This window comes from Thamnophis sirtalis, unplaced genomic scaffold (genome assembly GCF_051295495.1).
Source record: "Thamnophis sirtalis isolate CommonGarterSnake01/CBP01778 unplaced genomic scaffold, rThaSir2_p1.2 scaffold_10, whole genome shotgun sequence".
NCBI lineage: Eukaryota > Metazoa > Chordata > Lepidosauria > Squamata > Natricidae > Thamnophis > Thamnophis sirtalis.
This window is the reverse complement of record NW_028261390.1, coordinates 55,471,159-55,493,137: the sequence shown is the minus strand read 5'-3', so window position 1 is coordinate 55,493,137 and position 21,979 is coordinate 55,471,159. Positions and strand designations below refer to the sequence as shown.

The window sequence follows — 21,979 nt, the reverse complement described above, 5'->3', positions numbered from 1 at the left end:
GGGGGTTAGCTTCCTCCCCATCTGTTTGTTAACATTCAAATTAACACTAAAAGCTACACACAACCAGGCTTATACCATATTTTTCGGACTATAAGACATACTAAGCTTTTGGGGAGGAAAACAAGAAAAAAAAATTGCCTCTGCTTCCCAGCATCCATCCGGTATTCATCTTCCCCTTGCCATTCACTGCCGCAACCCATTTGCCGCAACCGCTATGGTCCATTTGCTGTTGTGGCCTATTCTCCGCTGCTGCGGCCCATTCTCCGCCGCCCAGCGGTCCGTTTGCTTCCACAGCCCGTTTGCCGCCATGGCCAATTCACCAAGAACTTTATTTTTAAAATGATTTGTAAGAGGGGTGGCATTAGCACTCCCTAATCTTTAGCAGCCTAGACCAATGCCTATGTGGCAATAGTCTAAAGCTGGTCCTTGGTCAGAGTATGCTGTACCTGTTGCAAATTCCTTCTAGTTTTCTCCAGAACATTTTGTTGACATACTCTTTCTGAAAGAATTATTATTATTATGGTTTTTTCTCATCTTCTCCTGGGTTCCACACTTCCTTTGAGGTCCCCCAGGTCCTCTGGTTGTCAATATTCCCTACAAGATTTTCCAGGACCTCTTCCTTCCCCTTTTTTATGCAACCAGCCTTTTTTTATAATAATATCTGCCAGTTGAATCACTACAGTCTTCATTGGTCCTGTTTAGGGGAGAGTGGGGAGGAACCTAATTTCTTTCATGACCAGCCTCTGGCACCTCAATCATTATTTTCATGACTGTCATTGCTCCAAGGTGGCTTCTTCTGTCTGTTGATATTGCTGATGTGGCAAGTTATTGCTGAGTTCAGAATGAAGAGGTTTAGTGTTCTGCCAGCTATTGGTACACCTGGCATGGTGCTGGATCCCTTGTTAGCCTCCATTGCTTCTAGCAATCATTCAGAAGTTTATTATCTTTGCTAGCTATGCATGCACATCTTTTCACATAGTTAACCCTGACTATGTGCTCCTAGACCAAATCACTACCATCTTCTTGTCTTCTTCAGATACCTGTTCTCCAGGATGAGATGTTCACTACCATCACTGAGAATCTCCTGTATTGCAATTCTGCAACTACCGATACTTACCCTATTGCTAGGTGGTTCTAAGAGAAAACTGTTTATCCCCTTGTATAATATGTTCTTCTCCTGGCTGAAGTCACCTAAGATTTTTAATGCTCTATTTTAGTGCTCTATTGCTTACTGCTCTTGTGCAAGTGTGTGTGTGTGTGTGTGTGTGTGTGTGTGTGAGAGAGAGAGAGAGAGAGAGAGAGGGAGGGAGGGAGAGAGGGAGGAAGCGAGAATGTTTTCTGCTCCTACACAACCACATTTAAAAAAAGCCAACCTTTTCTGAAGCAGCTCCATTTTTAAAGTACTGGCTCCTTTTCTTTAGCAAAAAGCAACTGGTTTAGGTGGGAGGAAGGTGCAACATTTTTGGTCACTCTGAAGCTGTCTTTATACATGCTTGGATTTATATAACATGCTAAGCCAAAACACAAATTCAATATACTGATCCATCTGTAAAGTGTGGGGCACACTAACAAAACCTTTTAAATGCTGAAATTTTTCAGAACAAATTCTTTTAAATTGTTTATAAATGCAAACATTTGTTCAGCTAACAATTCCTAAATTCAATTTTGAATACATACATGAAATATTAATCCCACTTGAAAGTTATAAATTGTTTTCATTAATGAAATTAACAGTGAATAAATCTGCCAGGAAATGACCACATACATATTTTTTAAAATCTAAAAATTTTCTGCCCATGTATAAAATTCCCTTTTAATCATTAGTACTTACCGTATTTTTCAGAGTGTAAGACGCATCTTCCCCCCTCCCCCCAAGAGTGTGGAAATGTTGGTGCATCGTATAGACCGAATACAGCCATTTTTGGCCTCCCAAAGCCCCGCCCTCGGACCTCATTTTTGTGAAAAATAGTAAAAAATTGTACGTTTTTTACAAAAACAGGGGTGTTTTTGCTTTCCCCCACCCCCCAGAAGCACTCTGCAGGCTTCAGCAGGGCTGGGGGAAGGGAAAAATGCCCCCGTTTTAATGAAAAAAAGGCCGTTTTTCACCAAAAGAAGGTATTTTTGCCTTCCCCCACCCACCAGAAGCACTCTGCAGGCTTCAGCGGGGCTGGGGAAAGGGGAAAGGGGGCTTTTTTGCCTTACCCCAGCCTTGCTGAAGCCTGCAGAGTGCTCCTGGGGGCCGTGGAGGACAAAAACTTTTTTTTAACTTGCCTCTTCAAAATCTTGGTGTGTCTTATACACCGGTGCGTCTTATAGTAAAAAAATATGGTTTTTATCAAAAAACCACAAATTTTTAAATCAAAAGACCATAAGTTTTTCTACAGCTTAATTAGAATCAATTAGAATTCATTTATAAAGTACAATAGCAAACAAAAAAATGTGATGAATTTAAATTGTCAAATGGGGAGATTCAGAAATTGAAGATGTACCCATTCCTGTTCCAGCTGGAGCAATCTCTCTGGTAAAGATTTCTAATGCTTCTTTCTGCTTATGAAATACAGCGAGCCAAATAACAACTTCTCGAGGACCCTGTTTTGAAATATTAGAAGAGAGAAAACACAGGTTAATAGAACAAACAAGAATTTGTTTACTGCACAATTATTTCAAAAGTGAAAAGCAGAATCTAAAATGTGAATCAGAAATCATAAACTCCAGTAATTTAAACTATATACTACTTTCCGGAACCTTAATAAGAAATCGTCATTATTTTGTAAAATTCGTGAAATTGAGTGCTCTACTAAACATTATGTTAAATAAAGATATTAAAAGTAATTATCTAGCAATAGAAATAAACCTGTACAGGTAATTGTTAAGCTGTAACCATCATGGGTTAGGAAAAGACGACACATCGTCACCATATGCAACCTCCTGCTGTCTTCCCCTTCCCTTCTTTACTTTGCCTGTAGGAAGCTGGCAAAAAAATGATGCAAGTGATGGTTATGCAACCCTGGGACATTGCAACATTGTAATCAAGAGGTAGAGGTCAAGTACCCTGATCATAATCATGTGACCACATGGATGCTGCAATAGTAGGAAATTTAAGGATCTATATAAATACCATCATTCAGCCTTGTCACAAGTCTGTATAGATACTGAATATGTGACCACTAATTTTTCAGTAAGCAAGAATGACCTTTATACAAAATTATTTTTAGACTGCTGATCAAGAAGTATGGCTTGTATGATTTATATTTAAATAGTTAATATTAACTATCATTTCTAAAATGTCAATCTTGATAAATTGCTTAAATTAATGAACTGAAGAATCAAACTATTTGTTACACAATAAAAAGTTTCTGTCTTCTGTTTTTCTGTCTCTCCAGTATACTGTTACTTATTATTTATACATATGCTATTCATAATTATTTATGCATAAAAAAGTAGAAAGATAAAAAAACTTAAAAGAATTGAAACATTTGAAACAAAAATGATATTTGGTTTCTAACTCCCTCCCTTTTCTGCCTCTATTAATTTGTGGTGTTTATAAGCATTTAGGCACCCTTAGAAGCCAGATTGTGTTTATCTTTCCATGTATAAGGGAACCATTTTGCTTGAATTTGGTTAATTGATTGTATTATATTTTAAAGTACAAAGCATACTGCAATGAAATAGTATTATATTTGTAATGTTATGTGATTTCATAAAGAATTTTTTGAAATTGTTATGTGATTTCATAAAGAATTTTAATGAAATTAAAAGAAAATTGTGAAGATAACAATAAATTATAGGACTTCCTGCGGTGACATCATCGTGCTGGAGTTGAGGAATGGCAGCTCCTGTAACCTGTAACCCAAATTTCTTCGTTTGGGCTCACTTTTGAGCACTGCAGAACCGGAAGGGATTGGTAGATTCAGGGGGAAACTCTGAAGACACTGAGGTGGTAAGGCAACACCCCCCCTCCCCCCCCCCCCCCCCGTGGCTAGGAGAAATGCACTAAACAGACAAAGATCTATCCTGTCATCTGGACAAGACTGGAGCGATGGCGGCTGCATAAGAGAGAAGCGAATAGAGAAAGCTGTTGAAATCGAGGCATTTGTTATCATCACCAATCCAAGAAAGGAGGAAATTTTTTTTACAGTCAAGTGACAGTGTGAATATTAGAAGAGAAGTGATCATAGAGGGAAACCCGATAGGAGAGTGAAGAGAAAGCACAAAAAGCCAGCTTTTACAATGGGATTGGGATATGTGGGCTGTTGAGAGAAGACCTGTTAGGCACACAAAGGATAGTATAAGAGTCAGGCTGGTTGTTTTTTTTTTTTTTTTTTGTTCCAAAGAATAGCTGAACTTTGAACAGAGTTTCAATCGTGAATACATCTAGTGGATTATAAATTTGAGCTGTAAAGGCTGATGCAAGAACAGTGACACAAGGTAGATGAAAGAAAAGAGAGGCTGATTATTAGAACTGAATATCTGTATAAGTGATATAACTGAAAGATATCTATTTGCATAAGATAAAAGTGTGATATATAATTCTGTGATATATAATCGTTAAGGATTAGAAATAGAATAATATATAGGATTGTCTAGATATTGAAACGTGATATTAAGAATGGTTAATTATTGTTAAATATTGAGATATATAACCACTGATATTTGTGATAAAGTACAAGTAAAGTCGAACTTATATGCAACTGTGGGCGAGGATAAATATAGGGATAAAGATTGGCAATTAGTATTACTTTAATGAAGACAGGGGAAAAAACAACATCCAACCCTATATCAGCAGCATCCTCACCCTCAAACCAAAGATCTCTAGAGAGCGCATTGGGGCTGGAGAAAGGCTGATTGATGGCAGGAACAATGGGACTGGCACAAACAATGCAAAGTATGCAATTGATGCTCCAGATGATACAAGAGACAATGACAAAAACCCAAGAAACGATAGCTACAAATCACGAAGGGACAAAGAGGGATGGTGAGGAAATTAAAAATGAAATGGGAGAATTGAAAGGAGATATCAAAAATATGGATGACAAAATTGAAAAGATACAGAATGCCATAACAATCAATGAACAGAAAATCCAGAACATTGAAACAAAAATAGAACATACAGATCAGAAGATGGAAAGAATGGAGTTGAAATATGCACGTTAATAAAGAGTTAGAAGAGGGTTAAAAATGGCAAAACTCAAATGAAATATATTAGAAGGGGAAATAACATAAGGAGAATTGTACTGATTTGAAACTGCTATTAGAAAGAACAGGAAGTTCCAATGTCTTGTGTAAATGTAGTCTACGCCTAAGTTCTATCTCTGTGTATTTTGTATGTTTGTAAATATTTTTTTTAAAAAACCAAACAATAAATTATGATGCCACAATATCATGTTCTGCATAGAACATGATATTACATGATATTGTCTAGGTATTTTATTTATTTACCAGCAATCTTTATACCAGTCCCAGCAGTTTGTAATATAAAAATATATAAACAAATTATTATAAACAATAAAAACCAACACCCAATTCAGCATCAATGACTGATGGCCAGAGCTCTTATTTAAAATATTTATATCCCAATTCTTCTATAATATTATACAGCTTATATCGTTCTCTAAAAACAGTACACTCTGAAGACCTGTGCCATATAAACAAAAATAAATTATCATTAATGAAAATGACTTTATTCTTATCGATGCTTAGTTACAAACTTGCATTTCTGTTCAGGTTCCTATCTAAGAATGGCAGATTAGAATCCACAAACAAAAGAAGCATTCTATATAAATATTTATCTTTATTTCCATTCACACTTCCTATCTTTTTTCACGAAGGAAATGAAATGATGGTGGAGAGTAAAAGGGATGGAAGATTGCAAAGGGTGTAATTTTCTTGACTTCCTCTTAACCCCTGAAGCCCATCCATTTTATACTTACACCATCTATGTTCTGCTTTGCATGAGGTCCATATGTTTCTTCAGAACCTAAAATCTGTAGGTTAACTGCACTGTAGTCCTCATATCCCCGCTGATGAAACATAATCCGTGTCCTGAAAAAAATATACCATCTTTGTTTTTTCTACTTTATTTGCATCTGTTTTTATCCCACCTCATATTATATTACAACACTGGAACACATATAATAAAATCATAAGTAAAAACATCACTCAGCAAGAGCCAGTCTAGTGTTCTGGTTAAAGGCACCAAGCGATAAACCAGAAGATTGTAATTTCCAGAACTCCTTTTACAAGCTCTGGTTGATATGTCAAAAGCAAAACAATTACCATAAAATTGTGGTGCATGAACTGGTGACAATGTAATATGCCTTATTTGGTTAGTTCTTGGGACAATACAAAAGACTATTTTACATATATCTTAAAGCATTAAACTACTACCAATTCATTTCTAGGCAAAACAAGTAAAGACAGTGCTTGTCTTTACTTGTAAAAAGCTACATAGCTTATGATCAAGCAGTCTACTGTATTTGACTATCTATCTCATTGTAGATATCATCTGAAGAACTTCAGCTACAATTCCTGCAAATTCATTTAGTGGTGGTATGGAATAAAGCCTTTTCTGTTGCTACCTCTGGACTTTAAATTGTAGAAATTGACGGCCCTAACCTCTTCTTAGGATTTGTCTAAGCTTTTATAGTTGATTTTAATTGCTACTGTTATTTATTCATTTTATTTATTTTAATTGTTTAATTCTTTTAAATTTGATTTTAGATCAACTTTTAATTGTAAATTGTGAAGGGGTATAAATAAATAACTAAGGAGTGACTACATTTGGTTGAGTTTGTCTTTCGTTGTTTTTTGAAGGTCTTTACTGCTATGTGAATTTTTGGGATCTAAGCACTTCCTCATCATTGGTCCTTTTTTAACCATAGTTGAGGAAAAAATGAAAGAAAACATGTTGGAAACAATCCAGATTTTTATCTTTTTGTCTTATTGCAGGGAAAAATCATATGGGGTGTTGGTGAACGCCCCTTCTCATGACAATCGATGGGAGTGTCCAGGATGGGTTATTCTAGCCTGCTACCTTGTTGACTGAATTGAAATTCTGAAGACACGCATCCTTGGCAACGGTCCCGTGTCTTGAAAAATGAAGACGAAGCGAGTGGAATCTTGTACTCCGTCCAGTCCGAACTTCACCCTGTCCCAGCCACTGGCCAAGCAGTTAACCGGGCAGGTCTGGAATCTCCCATCGATTGTCATGAGAAAGGGTGTTCGCAGGTAAGACCAATGGCCCTTCTCCATGGTATAAACGGGAGAGTCCAGGGTGGAACATACCAAAACCTTGGCAGTCCTAGGGGTGGGCTCTGCCTTGGCCCAAAGTGCTGTCCTTTTCAAGCACCTTCTGAAGCACATGCCACCCAAAAGCTGTTTCTGGAGAAGAGTATGCGTCCAGTCTATAATGGTGAATGAACGACACTGGCGATGTCCACATTGCCGCCCTACATATCTCTTCTACTGATGCCTGAGTAGCCCAAACAACTGTAGTAACCGCACTTCTTGTAGAATGGGCTGTGATTCCCCCTGGGCTCTGGAATAGCCTGACTCTCATATGCTCTGGCTATACAAGCCCTTAGCCAATGCCACACTGGGGAAGATGTCACCTTGTGGCCAAGAGTTGACGGCAGAAAGTATACGAACAGGGCCTCAATCTTCCTGAATGAAGCCGTGCTAGAAATATAAATGTCCTCCATACATCTAATTGCTTTTCTAAAGAATGCTGAGGCCTTGGACAGAAGTCTGGCAGTATTAACTTCTGAGCTTGGTGAAATAAGGAGTTAACCTTAGGCAGAAAGGCAGGGTCCATCCGTAGGACCACCCTGTTAAAAGGAAGCACACAGAGATCCTTTCTCACCGACAATGCTGCCAACTCTGATATCCATCTAGCAGATGTGATAGCCACCAGGAATGACATATTACATGAGGAGGTGAAGACTAGCCTCCCTTAAAGGTTCAAAAGGTCCTGTGGTCAATGCCTGTAATACCTTGGGCAAATCCCAAGTAGGATAACGATGTATTGTTGGTGGCCTCAAATTAGAGGTGCCTTTGATAAAAGCTCTACCTCTAGAATGGTGAGCATTGTTTACAAGGAATCTAGGCACCCATTTATTTAGGATTTGAAAACCATCAATGTCTGAAACCACTCTCCCTTTTAACAACATTAATGCTGATGATAAACATCAATGTATAATTTATAACACAATAATGGTAATACATTACTTGAAACACTAGGTGTATATGACACTGCTCATCATTTGAAATAATTACATTTTAGGATCCTGATAATCTAAATAATAATTTATTACTGTATAATAAATCAATTGGGGAATATACTATGCATCTAACCTTTCCAAAATACTTTCAGCCATTCTTTTCCCCTTTTCTATTGCTCTTGGTCCTCCCATTGGGCAGCAAGCTGTAGCTCTGAATCCATCAAGGTAAGTGGCATTTACCTGGGGAAATAGTTGCAAAGGGTTTACAATTAATAACACAATCTCTAATTAACAATATAAAAATTCAATTTTATGGTTATGAAATTTATCAAATAGTCATAGTCTATCTTATTATAGTAGTAATAATAAATTATAACTGATAGAATCATTGCAAATTATGTTGTCAGTATACGAATGGTTAAACTTAAGCTTATTTAATTTATGGAACTAATAAAGAGCTTATTATATTATTCTTGTAAAAACAACTTCCACAAAATTCAAGAGTCAAGACCTTTAATTTTAATAATTACAAATGTAGGGATCCCTAAGAGGAGGATCAAAAACAGGAAGGTAGTGGCTATGGTCACATGACTAAAACTGCCTTTTTAATGTTTGGGAACAGGGCTTTGATTGAGAGCACATATTCTGCGAATCATCCTGCACATATAATGGCATTTGCAAAGAACTCTGTTGCTTCACAGATATTTCATTTATTTTTATAAACATTCAATATAAATTGTATTGTTCTGTTAATGAAATGTTACTTATACTCTATATATTCTGAACTTCAAAGCACATATCTTTCAGAATAACAGGGTTGGAAGGGACTTTGGAAGTCTTCTAGTCCAGGGGCTCCCTAACAGAGGTGGTATTCAGCAGGTTCTGATCAGTTCTGGAGAACCGGGAACAGAAATTTTGGTACTTTGAAGAACCGGGAAATATCACCTCTGACTGGCTCGCTCTAACTTAAGAAAGTGAAGACTCTTGAAACGGAGTATTTCAAAAGGTACCTTTTATTAAGTAGAATGGCAGCCGTTGAATTCAAAGCAACACCTGAATCCCCTTAGGCAATGCAAGTAGAATAAAACAGTAGAGACCCCTCCCATTAGTTAGAATGCATATTTTAACCAATACACAAGAAGTTTCTTTTACCAACTGCCCTGAGAACTGAATAAACATACATTTCCATGGCTATCTTCTGTTAGACATTAAAGTGAAACGTCCCACATGGCCATCATAAACATTCCCCCCAAAGGGGGGGGGGATCTCAAGGCACTTTGGCACCTGGAAACTAGTTGTAAAATATCAGTTTTCACAGGTACTGCTAATAAATCGACTCCAAGGCCCCCCCCCTCCTCGGAATTGAATGGCAGTATCACTTTTAGGGATCTGACCTTTGCCCCCATCTATTCTTTGCCTCCCAAGTCCCAGCTGATCAGGAGGGAATGGGGATTTTGCAGTAACCTTCCTCTGGAGTGGGGTAGGAATGGAGATTTTACAGTATCCTTCCCCTGCCACGCCCACCAAGCCATGTCACACCCACCAAGCCATGCCCACAGAATCAATAGTAAAAAAATTTGGAATCCCACCACTGGTCCCTAACCACAGTCTGTGGGCCAATACCAGGCTGCGGCCCATTGGGAACCGGGCGGCACAAGCAGCAGGCGGGCACACAAAGCTGCATTTGCGCATATGCAGGATTAGGTTGCATGCGCGAAACCATCCCGTTTCCACTGTCGCTCAGTGCCACTGCCAGTCCATAGAACTGAAAATGTTGAGGATTGCTGTTCTAGTTCACCACCACCACCCAAATTTAAACTATTTAAAGCTTCCTAACTTTAAATCAGAAGTACTTTTTTTTTAATATGACAAAAATTACACTTGAAATTTTCATGTCATAATAGTTTCATATTGTCTCCAAACTAAGTCTAGTCTATATAATTGCAAAGCAATGAAAACCAACCTTGTAAAATGGTGAAGGAGGCAATCCTTTGGCTCCCTGAACTTTCACTGCACCACCGTCAATGCCTAAAAATAATGTTTAAGAATTCATGATTATTTATAATTAAACGGGAAAAACAACAAATCAAAATCTCTGTTTACAAAGTTGAGCAATAGATATAACCAAATAAAACCAAACAGTTAAAAAAGAGAGAAAGGATTGGGTTATTCTGAACACCAGTCTGAAGTCAACTTTCCTTCTCAGAGCCTCAGTAGTATGCTAAACAAGTAGGCTTTGAGGAACTAGCAAGGTACCTTTACTTTCTTTAGCTTGAGGAAAGGATTTTTCAGGATCAGACATAACATCTTTCAATCACTACTATTATCTGGCAGGTAGGCTAAAATTCCTGTAGTTCCCCACAATTGTACTTGTGACTTTGAGGACATTGAGACAATGTAACATGTCTTTTATTGTAGATTAGAAAGGATGTAAACCCTTTATTAGGTTCATCTGGGAGAATGGAAGATTTTTCATACCTAGCTTTTACTAAGTGAAACCACCTAGACAAATTTATTGCTGCAGCAATAATGAGGCAACAGCTTACCTCAAACAATTAAATTGCAATAATGTGAACTCTAACTTCCTGATGCAGTAAAGTGAATAACAAATATGTTTTATATTTCATAGATAAAAATGAGACATCATATAGAAAGGATAGATCTATATGTGGGGCTTAGTCATGAATGTGATTTCTATTTGTTTAGAATTTTGATTCAATCTGTAAGTTATCAGAGAATGTTGTATCAGATGTTAGCCACAAAACGTATTCTTCTGAAAATTTGAGGTCTCTTGGATACATATGCCAACAATCATTTCCTTTTGTGCAGCCCACTTCATCATCCATGAAAACTTTTGAGATAACTACATAAACATTAGTCATAAACATAACTGTGAACCAGGGGTGGGTTTCAACCAATATGGACCAGTATGGGCATACCGGTGCATTGGTGAAATTTAGTGTGCCTTCCCGTACCCTTTTTTCCGGAGGCCTCATACCGGTATGCTGTCTCCCCTGGCCTGCCCCCCCTGCTTGCTCCCCCTCCCCCCCAGCCACCACTCGGTCCCCCCGCCTGCCCGCCCAGTTGCCACTCACTCGCTTGCCCCACTGTCTGCACCAGGCTTGCCCCACCCACCCACTTCCTTTGTCGGAGTGGAGGATTGGGAGAAGCCCATGTGGCGAGTGCCCTCTTCTCTTTGTCAGCTGCCTCATTTCCAATGAAGGGGGTGCGGAATCCATGCAGAAGGAAGAAATTGCATGGATTCCCCACCCCCTTCATTGGAAATGAGGCAGCTGTCAAAGAGACAGGAGCAGTGCACGCCATGTGGGCTTGTCCAACAGCCGAATCCTTGCCTCCTGTTCCTTCTTCAGCTGTTGGACAAGCCCACATAGTGTGTGCTGCTCTCTTCTTTGATAACCGCCTCGTTTCCAATCCATGCAGAAGGAGGAAATAGCATGGATTCCCTACCCCCTTCATTGGAAATGAGGTGGCTGTCTCTCTCTCTCTCTCTCACACACACACATACACTCACACACACACACCACACTGCTGCTTTCCCAGCCAGGCAGGGCTGCAGCCGGAGAGCTGTGGTAAATGAAGAGAGCACCGGACAGCATCCCCGCTTCAGTTTACGAGCCGCGAAACAGAGAAACAGAGGCAAAAAAGGAAACAGAGGCAACAGAGGCAACAAACAAAGGAAGGAGGCGGGGATGCTGGCCGGCGCTTTTTTCATTTACCACTGCCTGCTGGCTGCAGTCCTGCCTGGCTGGATGGCTGGCAGGAATGTGGCAAGAGGGGAGCACCGGCCATAATTCCTGCCTACTTTACAAGCCACGGCAGTGGAGAAAGAGAGGCTTCTTTTTTGCCATGCTCTCAGCTGATCCAGTCCCCCTTACACATGCGCCTTGCATTGCGCAAGCGCAGTGTGTCTGTGTGTCTCTGTCTGTGTATGATGTGCGTGCCTTCCGTGGCGTGCCCAACACCTTCAGACATCCACCAGGTCACCCGCCGAGCAGCAGAGAAATTGGGCTTTGACAAAAGGAAAAAAAGCCATTTGAAATTAGCCCTCTCTGCTGCTCTGCTAAAAAGGCGGGAACCAAGGTTAAGAGATAACAGGATGAGTAACTATATTCAGTTAATCCCCAGAGCAGTAAGAGGCTGAATTGGGGGCTCTGTGAATTGGCTTGTAGGACACAAAATGCCATGATCATAGGATTTATTGAGCACCGGTTTTAGTTCACAGAATATATCTATGAATATAATTGGAAGAGATGTGTGTGTGTGAGAGAGGGGGGGGGAGAGACAGAGAAAGAGAAAAAGAGAGAAAGGAAGAGAAAGGAAGGAAGGAATGAAGGGAGAGTGAGAGAAAAAGGAGAGAGAGACAAAGAGAGAAAGAGAAAGAGAGAGAAAGAAAGATAAAGAAGGAATGAGAAAGAAAGGAAGAAAGAAAAAAGAAACAGAAAGTGTGAGAGAGATAAAAGAAAGAAAGAAAGAAAGAAAGGAGACAAAAGGAAGGGAGGAAGGAAGGGAGGGAGGGAGGGAGGGAGGGAGGAAGGAAGGAAGGAAGGAAGGAAGGAAGGAAGGAAGGAAGGAAAGAAATAGAACCTATGACCACAATTGAGCCCAAAATTTTGGTTGCTAAGCAAGAGCGTTGCTAAATGAGTTTCACCACATTTCCAAGTTGGCCACGCCCACTGGTCACATGACTGCTGAGCCATTCCCACAAAACAGGCCACACCTACAAAATAGGTTCTAAATTTTTTTTAAACCCACCACTGCTGTGAACAATACAGTACTGCTCACAGGAAACCTAGACACCCATGGAATTATCACAATAAATCCGACTTTGCTTATTTTTGTACATGTACTTTTACATCCAATTGGGTAGTGCAAAATAATATGATTAAAGGCATAAATAAACAGCAACCAAAGTAAACAAATCCAAAGGCAAACTAAACAGAAAATAAGGAAATAGTCTAATAGTCACCATAAAATTATTTAACTGTAACACCGAACACCAAATACATATTAAATCTAAACAGTTTTCTGTTTTTGAAGAAGTTCAGAGAAGAGCGCATCAGGGATACGTCTAGTGACAGATTTTCATAATAAGGAAGCCATTACAAACTGGGATTGCCTTGGGTCTATGTACCTTTGACTCCTTATGCAATTGGCTCCAGAAAAGATTCTCTTCCAAACACAATATTCACACAGACCTTGTTAACAACACAAATTCCAGCAAATGAACTTTTAACATAGAACTAATATATCTATATACTAAGGCAAAGTCTTAATATACAAGGCAGAGTCCCTTTCTCCCAGCCATATGGTACACCTGAAGGGAACAATTGTCTTCACTACTAATAGAAAATCTGCAAACAATTATTTATCTAATAATTATTTGACTTTACTAGTCTGATAACAAACTCTTAGACTCTTGTCTTCTTGGGTTGATGCATACATGGGTATCAGCATGCTACTGATAGCACTTCATCTCAAATCAGCAGATGACTTCACAAAGAGCTTCATATACTATAAGTGATAAACCATGCAGACCAGGGGTGTCGAACTGGATTTCTTCAAGGGTCAAATCAGCATTGTAGTTCTCCGGGGGCCAGCCAAGGACAGGAGAGGGGAGATGGGATAGATGCCTCCTGCAGCACCCTGCTGCCCCCCCCCCCCGGTGCCCCGTTCTCTGGCCTCAGCCACCTGCTGCACTTTGCCAGCCAAAACAGGCTGCACCCTTCCATGCAGGCCAATCCTTTGCTATTTCCAGTCTGGCCCTATGGGCCAGATTTAAGCACCCCGCAGGCCGGATTCAGCCTGCGGACCTTGAGTTTGACACACTTCATGTAGACCATCTACCAGAATATCAATACTATTTTCATTCCATGCTCAAGCCTGAATCCAATTTGAAAGGGCTCTAAATAATGTATTTAATCAAAAATCTGTCATCCAAGTTGTCTACCACCATCTCCAAGAAGAAAAAGCTGTAGACCAAGAAGTAAACTAAAATGGCCAAATTGAGTGATGGCTTCTTAAATAAAATTATTGTTAATAATAATAAACTGTTATTCTATTCTATTCTATTCTATTCTATACCACGCCATGCCATGCCATGCCATGCCATTCTATTCTATTCTTATCCCTGTTCTATTCAGAATATTATATTTCAGTGGGTTCTTTCACTCTTTTGAATAATATTTTAATTTCTTTAAATTTATTCTATATTTTATGAATAGTTTATACTTAAGCATTTAAAAGCCAGTATCTACTGTGAAAAAATATAAACAAGATAAAAGAATATAAAATCACACTTCAGTTTAATGGGATTATATCACATCGACTTTCTGAAATTCAGTTTTAAGTAGACTCATGTGCAGTATAATTGTACCCTTAACATTCTACTTAGCTCAAATATACCTTTAAAAACAAATAGTATTTTGCTTTTAATAGAATTTTGGTTCCAGTTATATTACAAAATGAATCACTCTTAAAATATTAAAAAGAGCATCTCTAAGTTCACCCAAATGCTTTATCTAATCCTGCTATATGAACTATTTACTAAAGTAAACAATTAAAGTAGAAAGGCCTGCAGTCCCTTTTCGAGAGTACATGTCACTGCACTTATAGCTAAAGATATTTCAGAAATCTGTCTACTTTCCATCTGTTCAATTTCTAATAGAATAACTAACTGAAAGTTCATGTGAAAGTTCATTTGGAGTTCAAATGTGTCACAGTGGGCCATTTACAAGCTAGAAGTTCATTTGAAGGTTAAAATATTTTAATTCTTATTTTTTTAAAATGCACTGTTTAAATGCAGCTACTGCTTAATGAGGCAATTTTGAGCAAATAAAGCACATTTTGAGAAAAATATTTAGGTTAGTTTCATGTTCTTTGAATCCTTGCCCAATAGGACTGATATCATGCAAGGAGAATATTAAAACTGCCCTACTTAGCATCATTAATGCTTCATTGACCAAAGGCAGCATACCAGGAGTGAAATGCTACCAGTTCGGGCCGGTTCGCCCAAACCGGTAGTAAAAAATGCTACCATTCACCAGAACCGGTAGTGAAAAACTGCTTAATAAAGTAAAAGAAAGTTCTGATGATTAGCTGTGCTGCATGATGGTAGGAATTTCTCCCCCCCTTTTTTAGCATTTGTGGTCTGTTTTTGCTCCCAGAAGGCTTTCCTGAAGCCTGCTAGGCCAAAAACAGGGGTGAGGGGGTTCATTTTTGTTCCCGGGAGGCTTCCCTGAGGCTTGCTATGTCAAAAATGGTGGGGGCGGGGATGTTGCGAAAGAAAGAAAGAAAGAAAGAAAGAAATAAAGAAAGAAAGAAAGAAAGAAGAAAGAGGGAGGGAGGGAGGGAAAAAGGAGAGGGAGGAAGGACTACAAATTTGGCACTAGACGTGGCTTGAAAGAGCACAGCAATCCAGGGCTGGAAGATACCTGGAGGTCATCTAGTCCAACCCCCTGCTCCAGCAGGACATTGTTAACGTGAGTTTCTGTCTTTTGACCATTCCCAGTCACATGACTACATAGCCATGGCCACCCAGTCAAATGACCCCCACCAAGCCACACCCACCCACCAAGCCACACCCACAGAACCAGTAGGGGAAAAAAATAGATTTCACCACTGCAGCATAAATCCAGTAAAACCTTGTTTATTTATTCAATGGATATCCCTCCTTTCTGCTCTGATGAGTACATGGTGGAGGAACAATATTTTAAAATTGCATGCAAAAGATTAAAAAATAATGTTAAAATGTATTAATAATTAAAAGTTTGGCAAATTGATATATAAAGTTTTAAATTAAGAAATGTAGGCAAAAATCAATGACTTTGCAATCATAAAGCAGTACAGTGTGCAAATAAATAATTAGCAATAGTTATTAAAGCTGGCAGACCTTTTCAAACCAGTTTCTATCAATGTCAAGGAATAATATAACTCCGGTTTATTTCCTTTTATCAAACTCCTTTCCCACTGTCATTTTGAACATGTATTGTTTAGGTGTTGCTCGGCTAGCCCTGGAGAATGATCTTTTCCAGATCTCTAGATCATTTTCTCACTTGATGCATGCAGAACCCATTACTGCAAAATCTCTCTCCATTCCATACATTGTTACATTAGAAGTTATTAAACTTTAAAACATGTAATGAATATGCAATAATATAATTCCAATACTGCATATTCCTGATAGGTAATGAATGCATTGCATGTCTATTGATTTGGAGTTCAAAAAGTAGCAACATTTGCTGATATTGGCCACTCTCAAAAAGCTAAGCAGAAATGTAGTTGGTAAAAGCGTCAGGAAATCTCAAGGATATATGCTAGGCTAGGAAATAGATAAAATGTCCCAATAAAAGGACTAGAAAATCATTTCTATATTTTTCCTCCTCAAAATTACACAGTTCAAAGTCACCAAGTGTTGAACTCAATTTGGGGGAAAACTTTTATTTAACTTTTCACTTAAGACTAACATTTTTTCCCTCTTCTTTCCATTCCATTAACATTTGCATTGTATTATTCAGATTAAATACGTAGTGGAAAGGTTTAACTTTTACTAATAATATGAAATATGCAATGAGATTTTTTTCCAATGAAAGTTTTAAAAAGTGAACTAAAAGTCAAAGTGAATAGGGTGCCTCCAGTTTAAGGCTGATTTCATCACTATTTTTGGCAAGTCACAACGAGGTAAAAATTACAACATGTACATCATGACATACATCTGTGCAAAGGCAAAATTATGTCATGAAGTCTGCCAGGCCTATGTAAATAATAATCATTTGACCTTCTTTATCTGATTCACACCCATGGATCGCCATCTCACGTTCTCTGTTTTGTGCTGTTACATGAACATAATTTAAAGTCAATATTTACAATACCTGATTTTACATATACACATTGATATGTTAAAATGGAAAAAAAAACACCCACAATGCAAATATGTATGATGTGACACTCACTCCAACACCAGCACTCTGCATTTCCTTCTGCATCAAAATCTGCACATCATAATTCTTCAAACCAGTGTTTCTCAACCTTAGCAACTACAAGGTGAATGAGTTCAATTCTCAGAATTTCCCAGTCAGCCTTACTTAGACAATGGGAACCCTATGAATGAGTAAACCTTTCACAGAAGTCTGATTCCTGTTATGACATTCACATAAAAGCATTCTTTTTAAGGCTGTAACAATAAAACTGTATACCACCCCCGTCATTCCCCTAGAATAATCCAATATCAGCAGACACTGACCTGCAATTTCAGTAAGGGAGACTTGAGAAAAATCACATGTGACATCTGGTAAGAGATATTCTTTAGGATTATCTATTTCATATACCAATTGTTCTGCCACAGTGCCGAAGGTCACCAGGCCTCCTGTGTCAGGTGCTTTGGATACAATAAAACTTCCATCAGAAGAAGCTTCTATTATGGGGAAACCGATGTTATGCCTAAAAGTTCAAAATATTAAAATTTAATTATATGGAAAGTATATCAATGTATTTCATAGTAATGTTTGGGTGGTTAAAAAAACAAGGAATGTTAAAGATTGCATAGTGGCTGATAACTTGGGAAAAATACATTTTCCCAGTATACATTTGCTTAATTCAAGCAAATATATACTGGGAAAATGTATTTTCCCAAGTTATCAGCCACTATGCAATCTTTAACATTCCTTGCTCACCAGAGGTGGGTTCCTACCAGTTCGTACCTATTCGGTAGAACCAGTTCGTCAAATCTACCGAACCGGTTAGAAGAGGTTCCACCAGTGGACCCGGAAAGCAGGCCACACCTAAAGAAGAGGTTCCAAAAAAATTTGAAACCCACCACTGGCAAGGATCTTGTAACTTGACAGCTTTAAGACTTGCATGCTTCAATGCCAGAGTTTCTGAATAGCTACTTGGACCGACGTAAGTACTAATTCATAATTTCATATCCGGTCACATGGGCGGCAAGCCACTCCCACAAAGGAGGCCACACCCACAGAGTAGGTCCCAACAATTTTTGAAACCCACCACTGTTGCCCACTTCTCAGAACAATTCCTAGTCAACTTATATGAGATTCAGTGCTTACATTTCCTACCTCTATTCTATTGCACAGGTTTCAACTAATTGAGGTATTCAGAGTCAGCCATATTGCAATCATTATGCAGTAGAGATTGCAAACACATTGCATTTCAGGTAAGGGAAAGAGTTGCCAGAAAGAAAGAACAAGGACAAAATGGAGGATGTTGTGGCTTATAGTCTATAGCAGCTTTAACAAATTGCAGCCACATCTTCATGGACATGAACATGACAACTTGACAGCTTATTACAAATAAATGTATGAAACACAGCAGAGATAAAATAATGCTATGCTATAATGAACCACACTAACACATTATGAGCTAGCAAATTGACTACTGTAGGAGATTGTAATGGCACAATTGATTTTTCAGCATTGTCATTAACTTTTATTTAAAGATGGATCACATAAACAAGTACCAATTGGCAAGATTTCTCATCACAAGGCATTAATTCTAAGGAGGAATAAACATAATAACATCTACCACTGCACTCTCCCAGGACCCAGCAGGGTTTTTTTTCAGTCTTAACTTCTCCTCCAAGTTCCATAAAAATCTTACTAGCATTAGTTTCCCAGGAGATGACATAATTAAACAAGCTCTCCATTATCTTAGCCATGCTATTGTTGAGCTGTACTACTGAATATTTTCAAGCACTCAGAGGCTGCTCCTAAAATGGTGAATAAATCTCATTCCACAAAAAACCCTCCCCAGTTTCAACTTATCTTTCCTTATGAAGAGCCTGAATTCTAGGTCTGTAGCTACAGAACACTTATCTAGGACAGGTTGGAACTATATTATTGTAAGACTAGTATATTTAAAGTGAAATCAAATTAAAATTGTACTTAAAAGACTAAACTGGTTTATTTTCTAACTTATTTTTAAGTAGGCCACATTCCAATGGAAATTCTAGTAGAATTTCTATAAGGAGATTGATATAATCTTACTTAGTGACACAATTATTTTTGCAGGGATATTTTTTGCACAGGTATTAATATGATCATAGGCTGAATAGTGTCTTTATAAAGCTATCATTCAGCAATCTAAGTATTAAAATATATTACAAAAATATTCACCACCATGTATCTTACAGAACAATAAACATACCAGTTTGGCACAGTATGCCAGTCAGTGAATATTCCACCTGTACATTGAGCACCACATTCAATCAGATGACCTGCAAGACTAAAAATCACATTTGATATTTAAACAATTTTAATGAAGTGAGTTTAAAACCTTAACATTTACTGAAAGTTTCTACTGTATAATATCCAATGTTTAGAAAAACAAATCTTTATTACATCTAAATTGATATCCTTTTGAAAGAGGCTTTGAAACATCATAATTATTAATTGCTTCAGGGATTTTGACTTGTATTATTTTAACAGTATTAAAATTACAGTATTCTTTGAAACAAAGAGGATATTTACCTTCCCGCTGCTAATAGGCTGAATTCATCTCTAGTCCATCCAAACTAGAAAAATAATGTTTAAAAATACACATTTTTAAAATACACATTGAAATAGAATTAAATAGTGAAAAGAATGTTAAATCCCAAAAGCAGAATCCGCAACAGATTTCCATAGCTCAGCTGTTTCCCAGTTTCCTCTTTTATGCATGCTCACTTGTATACAATATGAAAGAGACATTATAGGAATACGTCGCTCATGGACACCCTCCATAATCCATCCAATTTCGCTTTTCCCATTTTTATAAATTTCCTATGCAATTACTGTATGCAGTAAGCAGAAAAAATACTCTAGTGACCTAGAAATCATTGGAAATAATTGTATTGTCTTTTACTTAGGTTATATATTTCACAATTAAACCAACAAAGGGAAAAGAGGAAGGTAGCACTACATATATGCACCCCCGCCCCTCTCTCTCTCTCACACACACACAGAGGCATACAAAGAAACAGACCCATACATATAAATATATATTCGTGTGTGTAGGTATGGGTATATAGACACACATTTCACATTTCTAAATTGCCCATCTTCCTCAAAGAGGGACTCTTTGTATATGTATATTTATTTGTGTGTGTGGGGATCTCTCTCTCTCTTATTAGCACTAGTTTCCCAGGAGATGACATAATTAAACAAGCTCTCTATTATCTTAGCCATGCCACAGTTGATCTGTACTACTAAATATTTTTAAACACTCAGTGGCCATCAGCTCTTGAAATGGTGGATAAATCTCATTCCACAAAAACACCCTCCCCAGTTTCAACATATCTTTCCTTATGAAGAGCCTGAATTCTAGGTCTGTAGCTACAGAACACCTATCTAGGACATGTTGGAACCAGGGGTGAAATGCTACCAGTACGCCCGAACTGGTAGTAAAAAAATGGTACCCTTCGCTCAAACTGGATATTGTTAATTTTTCTGTCTTTTGATCCCCCAGTCACATGACTACATAGGCATGCCCACCCAGTCACATGTCTTTGTCGAAGTCTGAGTTGCTGCCAAGGTTCTTATCTGTTTGTTATGTTTGGGCTTTCAGCCACCGAGGTTTATGTTTCCTGCTAATAAAGTGCTGTGAAATTCCAGTTAAGCTTGTCTCGGCATTCGTTACTGGAGGGAGGAGGGGGTCAGAACATGTATGTATGTATGTATGTATGTATGTATGTATGTATGTATGTACACACACACACACACACACACACACACACACATATACACCCCCCCCTCTTTGGGGGATGGGGTGAACTCTACGACTTCTACTTCCTTCGGGGCAGTTTTATAGGCTCACTGTTCTAGTTTTGCTGGTTTTTTTGGCAAGATCCAGAGTCACCTTCTTGGCTGGGCATATATCTTGGTAGTCAGCAGCTTGGTGCCCCTCCTTCCAACACCTGAAGCAGCCAGTGGATCATCCACATGTGTTCTGCTCACATGGTGGCAGTTTTGGGGCTTCTTTTTTGGGGGGGTATCTTCACCATCCATGGCTTGGCTAGTATTTGAATCGAGCCAGGTTGATTTCCAGTTCCTCTGCTATGACATACCAGCCATGAAGCGTATATAGGGGGTGCCTCTGGAAATTCAGATGTTGTAGACCTTGTCACTTAGCCCATCTTGGAAGCATCCAATCAAAATATCTTCTAGCCAGTCAGTCAGTTGGCAGACCAAGCTGCAAAACTCCTGGGTGTACATGGCCATGCCCCTGTGCCCTTGGCTAAGGTCTTTATGATTTACAATCGGCTAGAAGGTCTTTGAAACACTTCCGAAGTGCAGCCATGAAGTGCCAAAGTTTCTCACCTCTAGGGCATCATTGTTGTGGATGGTGATCGTCCATTCAACTGTGGCCTCCTCTAACACCATAGTCATGCACAGCACCTTAGCCCCTTTGGTGGCTATTTCTGGACCAGAAATGCTCCAAATTTGTGATTCTGTCTTTATAATCTCAATAATTTCCCATTGTAAGTATTTCATGTTCCCTCTCCATTTTTCCATATCTTGGCTTAGGTTACCCTTAATTGTCTTTAAATAACAATCCTTACTGTTCAATATTCATTACAATATCCTTAGTCTACTATATTGAATAACAAGCAGTACACATCTCACTTTGTTCATCGTGTTAGGAGTTCTATATGGGTCCATATTTCATATATTTTAACCCATACTTAATTGTCCTTCCATTGTCATATTCAATCAATTAGCAACTCAGTTTAATTATCATGTATAAAATCGCAT

At 38.4% G+C, this 21,979-nt stretch overlaps 1 protein-coding gene across 2 annotated transcripts in view; it reads right to left on the bottom strand.

Annotated features, from left to right (window-relative positions):
* The window catches only part of LOC106556998 (uncharacterized), a 79,501-nt gene that overhangs the window by 43,325 nt on the left and 14,197 nt on the right, over positions 1 to 21,979 (bottom strand). For both annotated transcript variants that reach the window (XM_087724644.1, XM_087724645.1), the window contains exons 7-13: positions 19,718 to 19,761; positions 19,395 to 19,472; positions 17,479 to 17,675; positions 10,183 to 10,247; positions 8,353 to 8,459; positions 5,931 to 6,042; positions 2,490 to 2,589 (exon numbers count right to left, since the gene is read on the bottom strand). In XM_087724644.1, the coding sequence (XP_087580770.1) occupies positions 2,490 to 2,589; positions 5,931 to 6,042; positions 8,353 to 8,459; positions 10,183 to 10,247; positions 17,479 to 17,675; positions 19,395 to 19,472; positions 19,718 to 19,761 (703 nt within the window). The remainder of the gene's footprint in view (positions 1 to 2,489; positions 2,590 to 5,930; positions 6,043 to 8,352; positions 8,460 to 10,182; positions 10,248 to 17,478; positions 17,676 to 19,394; positions 19,473 to 19,717; positions 19,762 to 21,979) is intronic.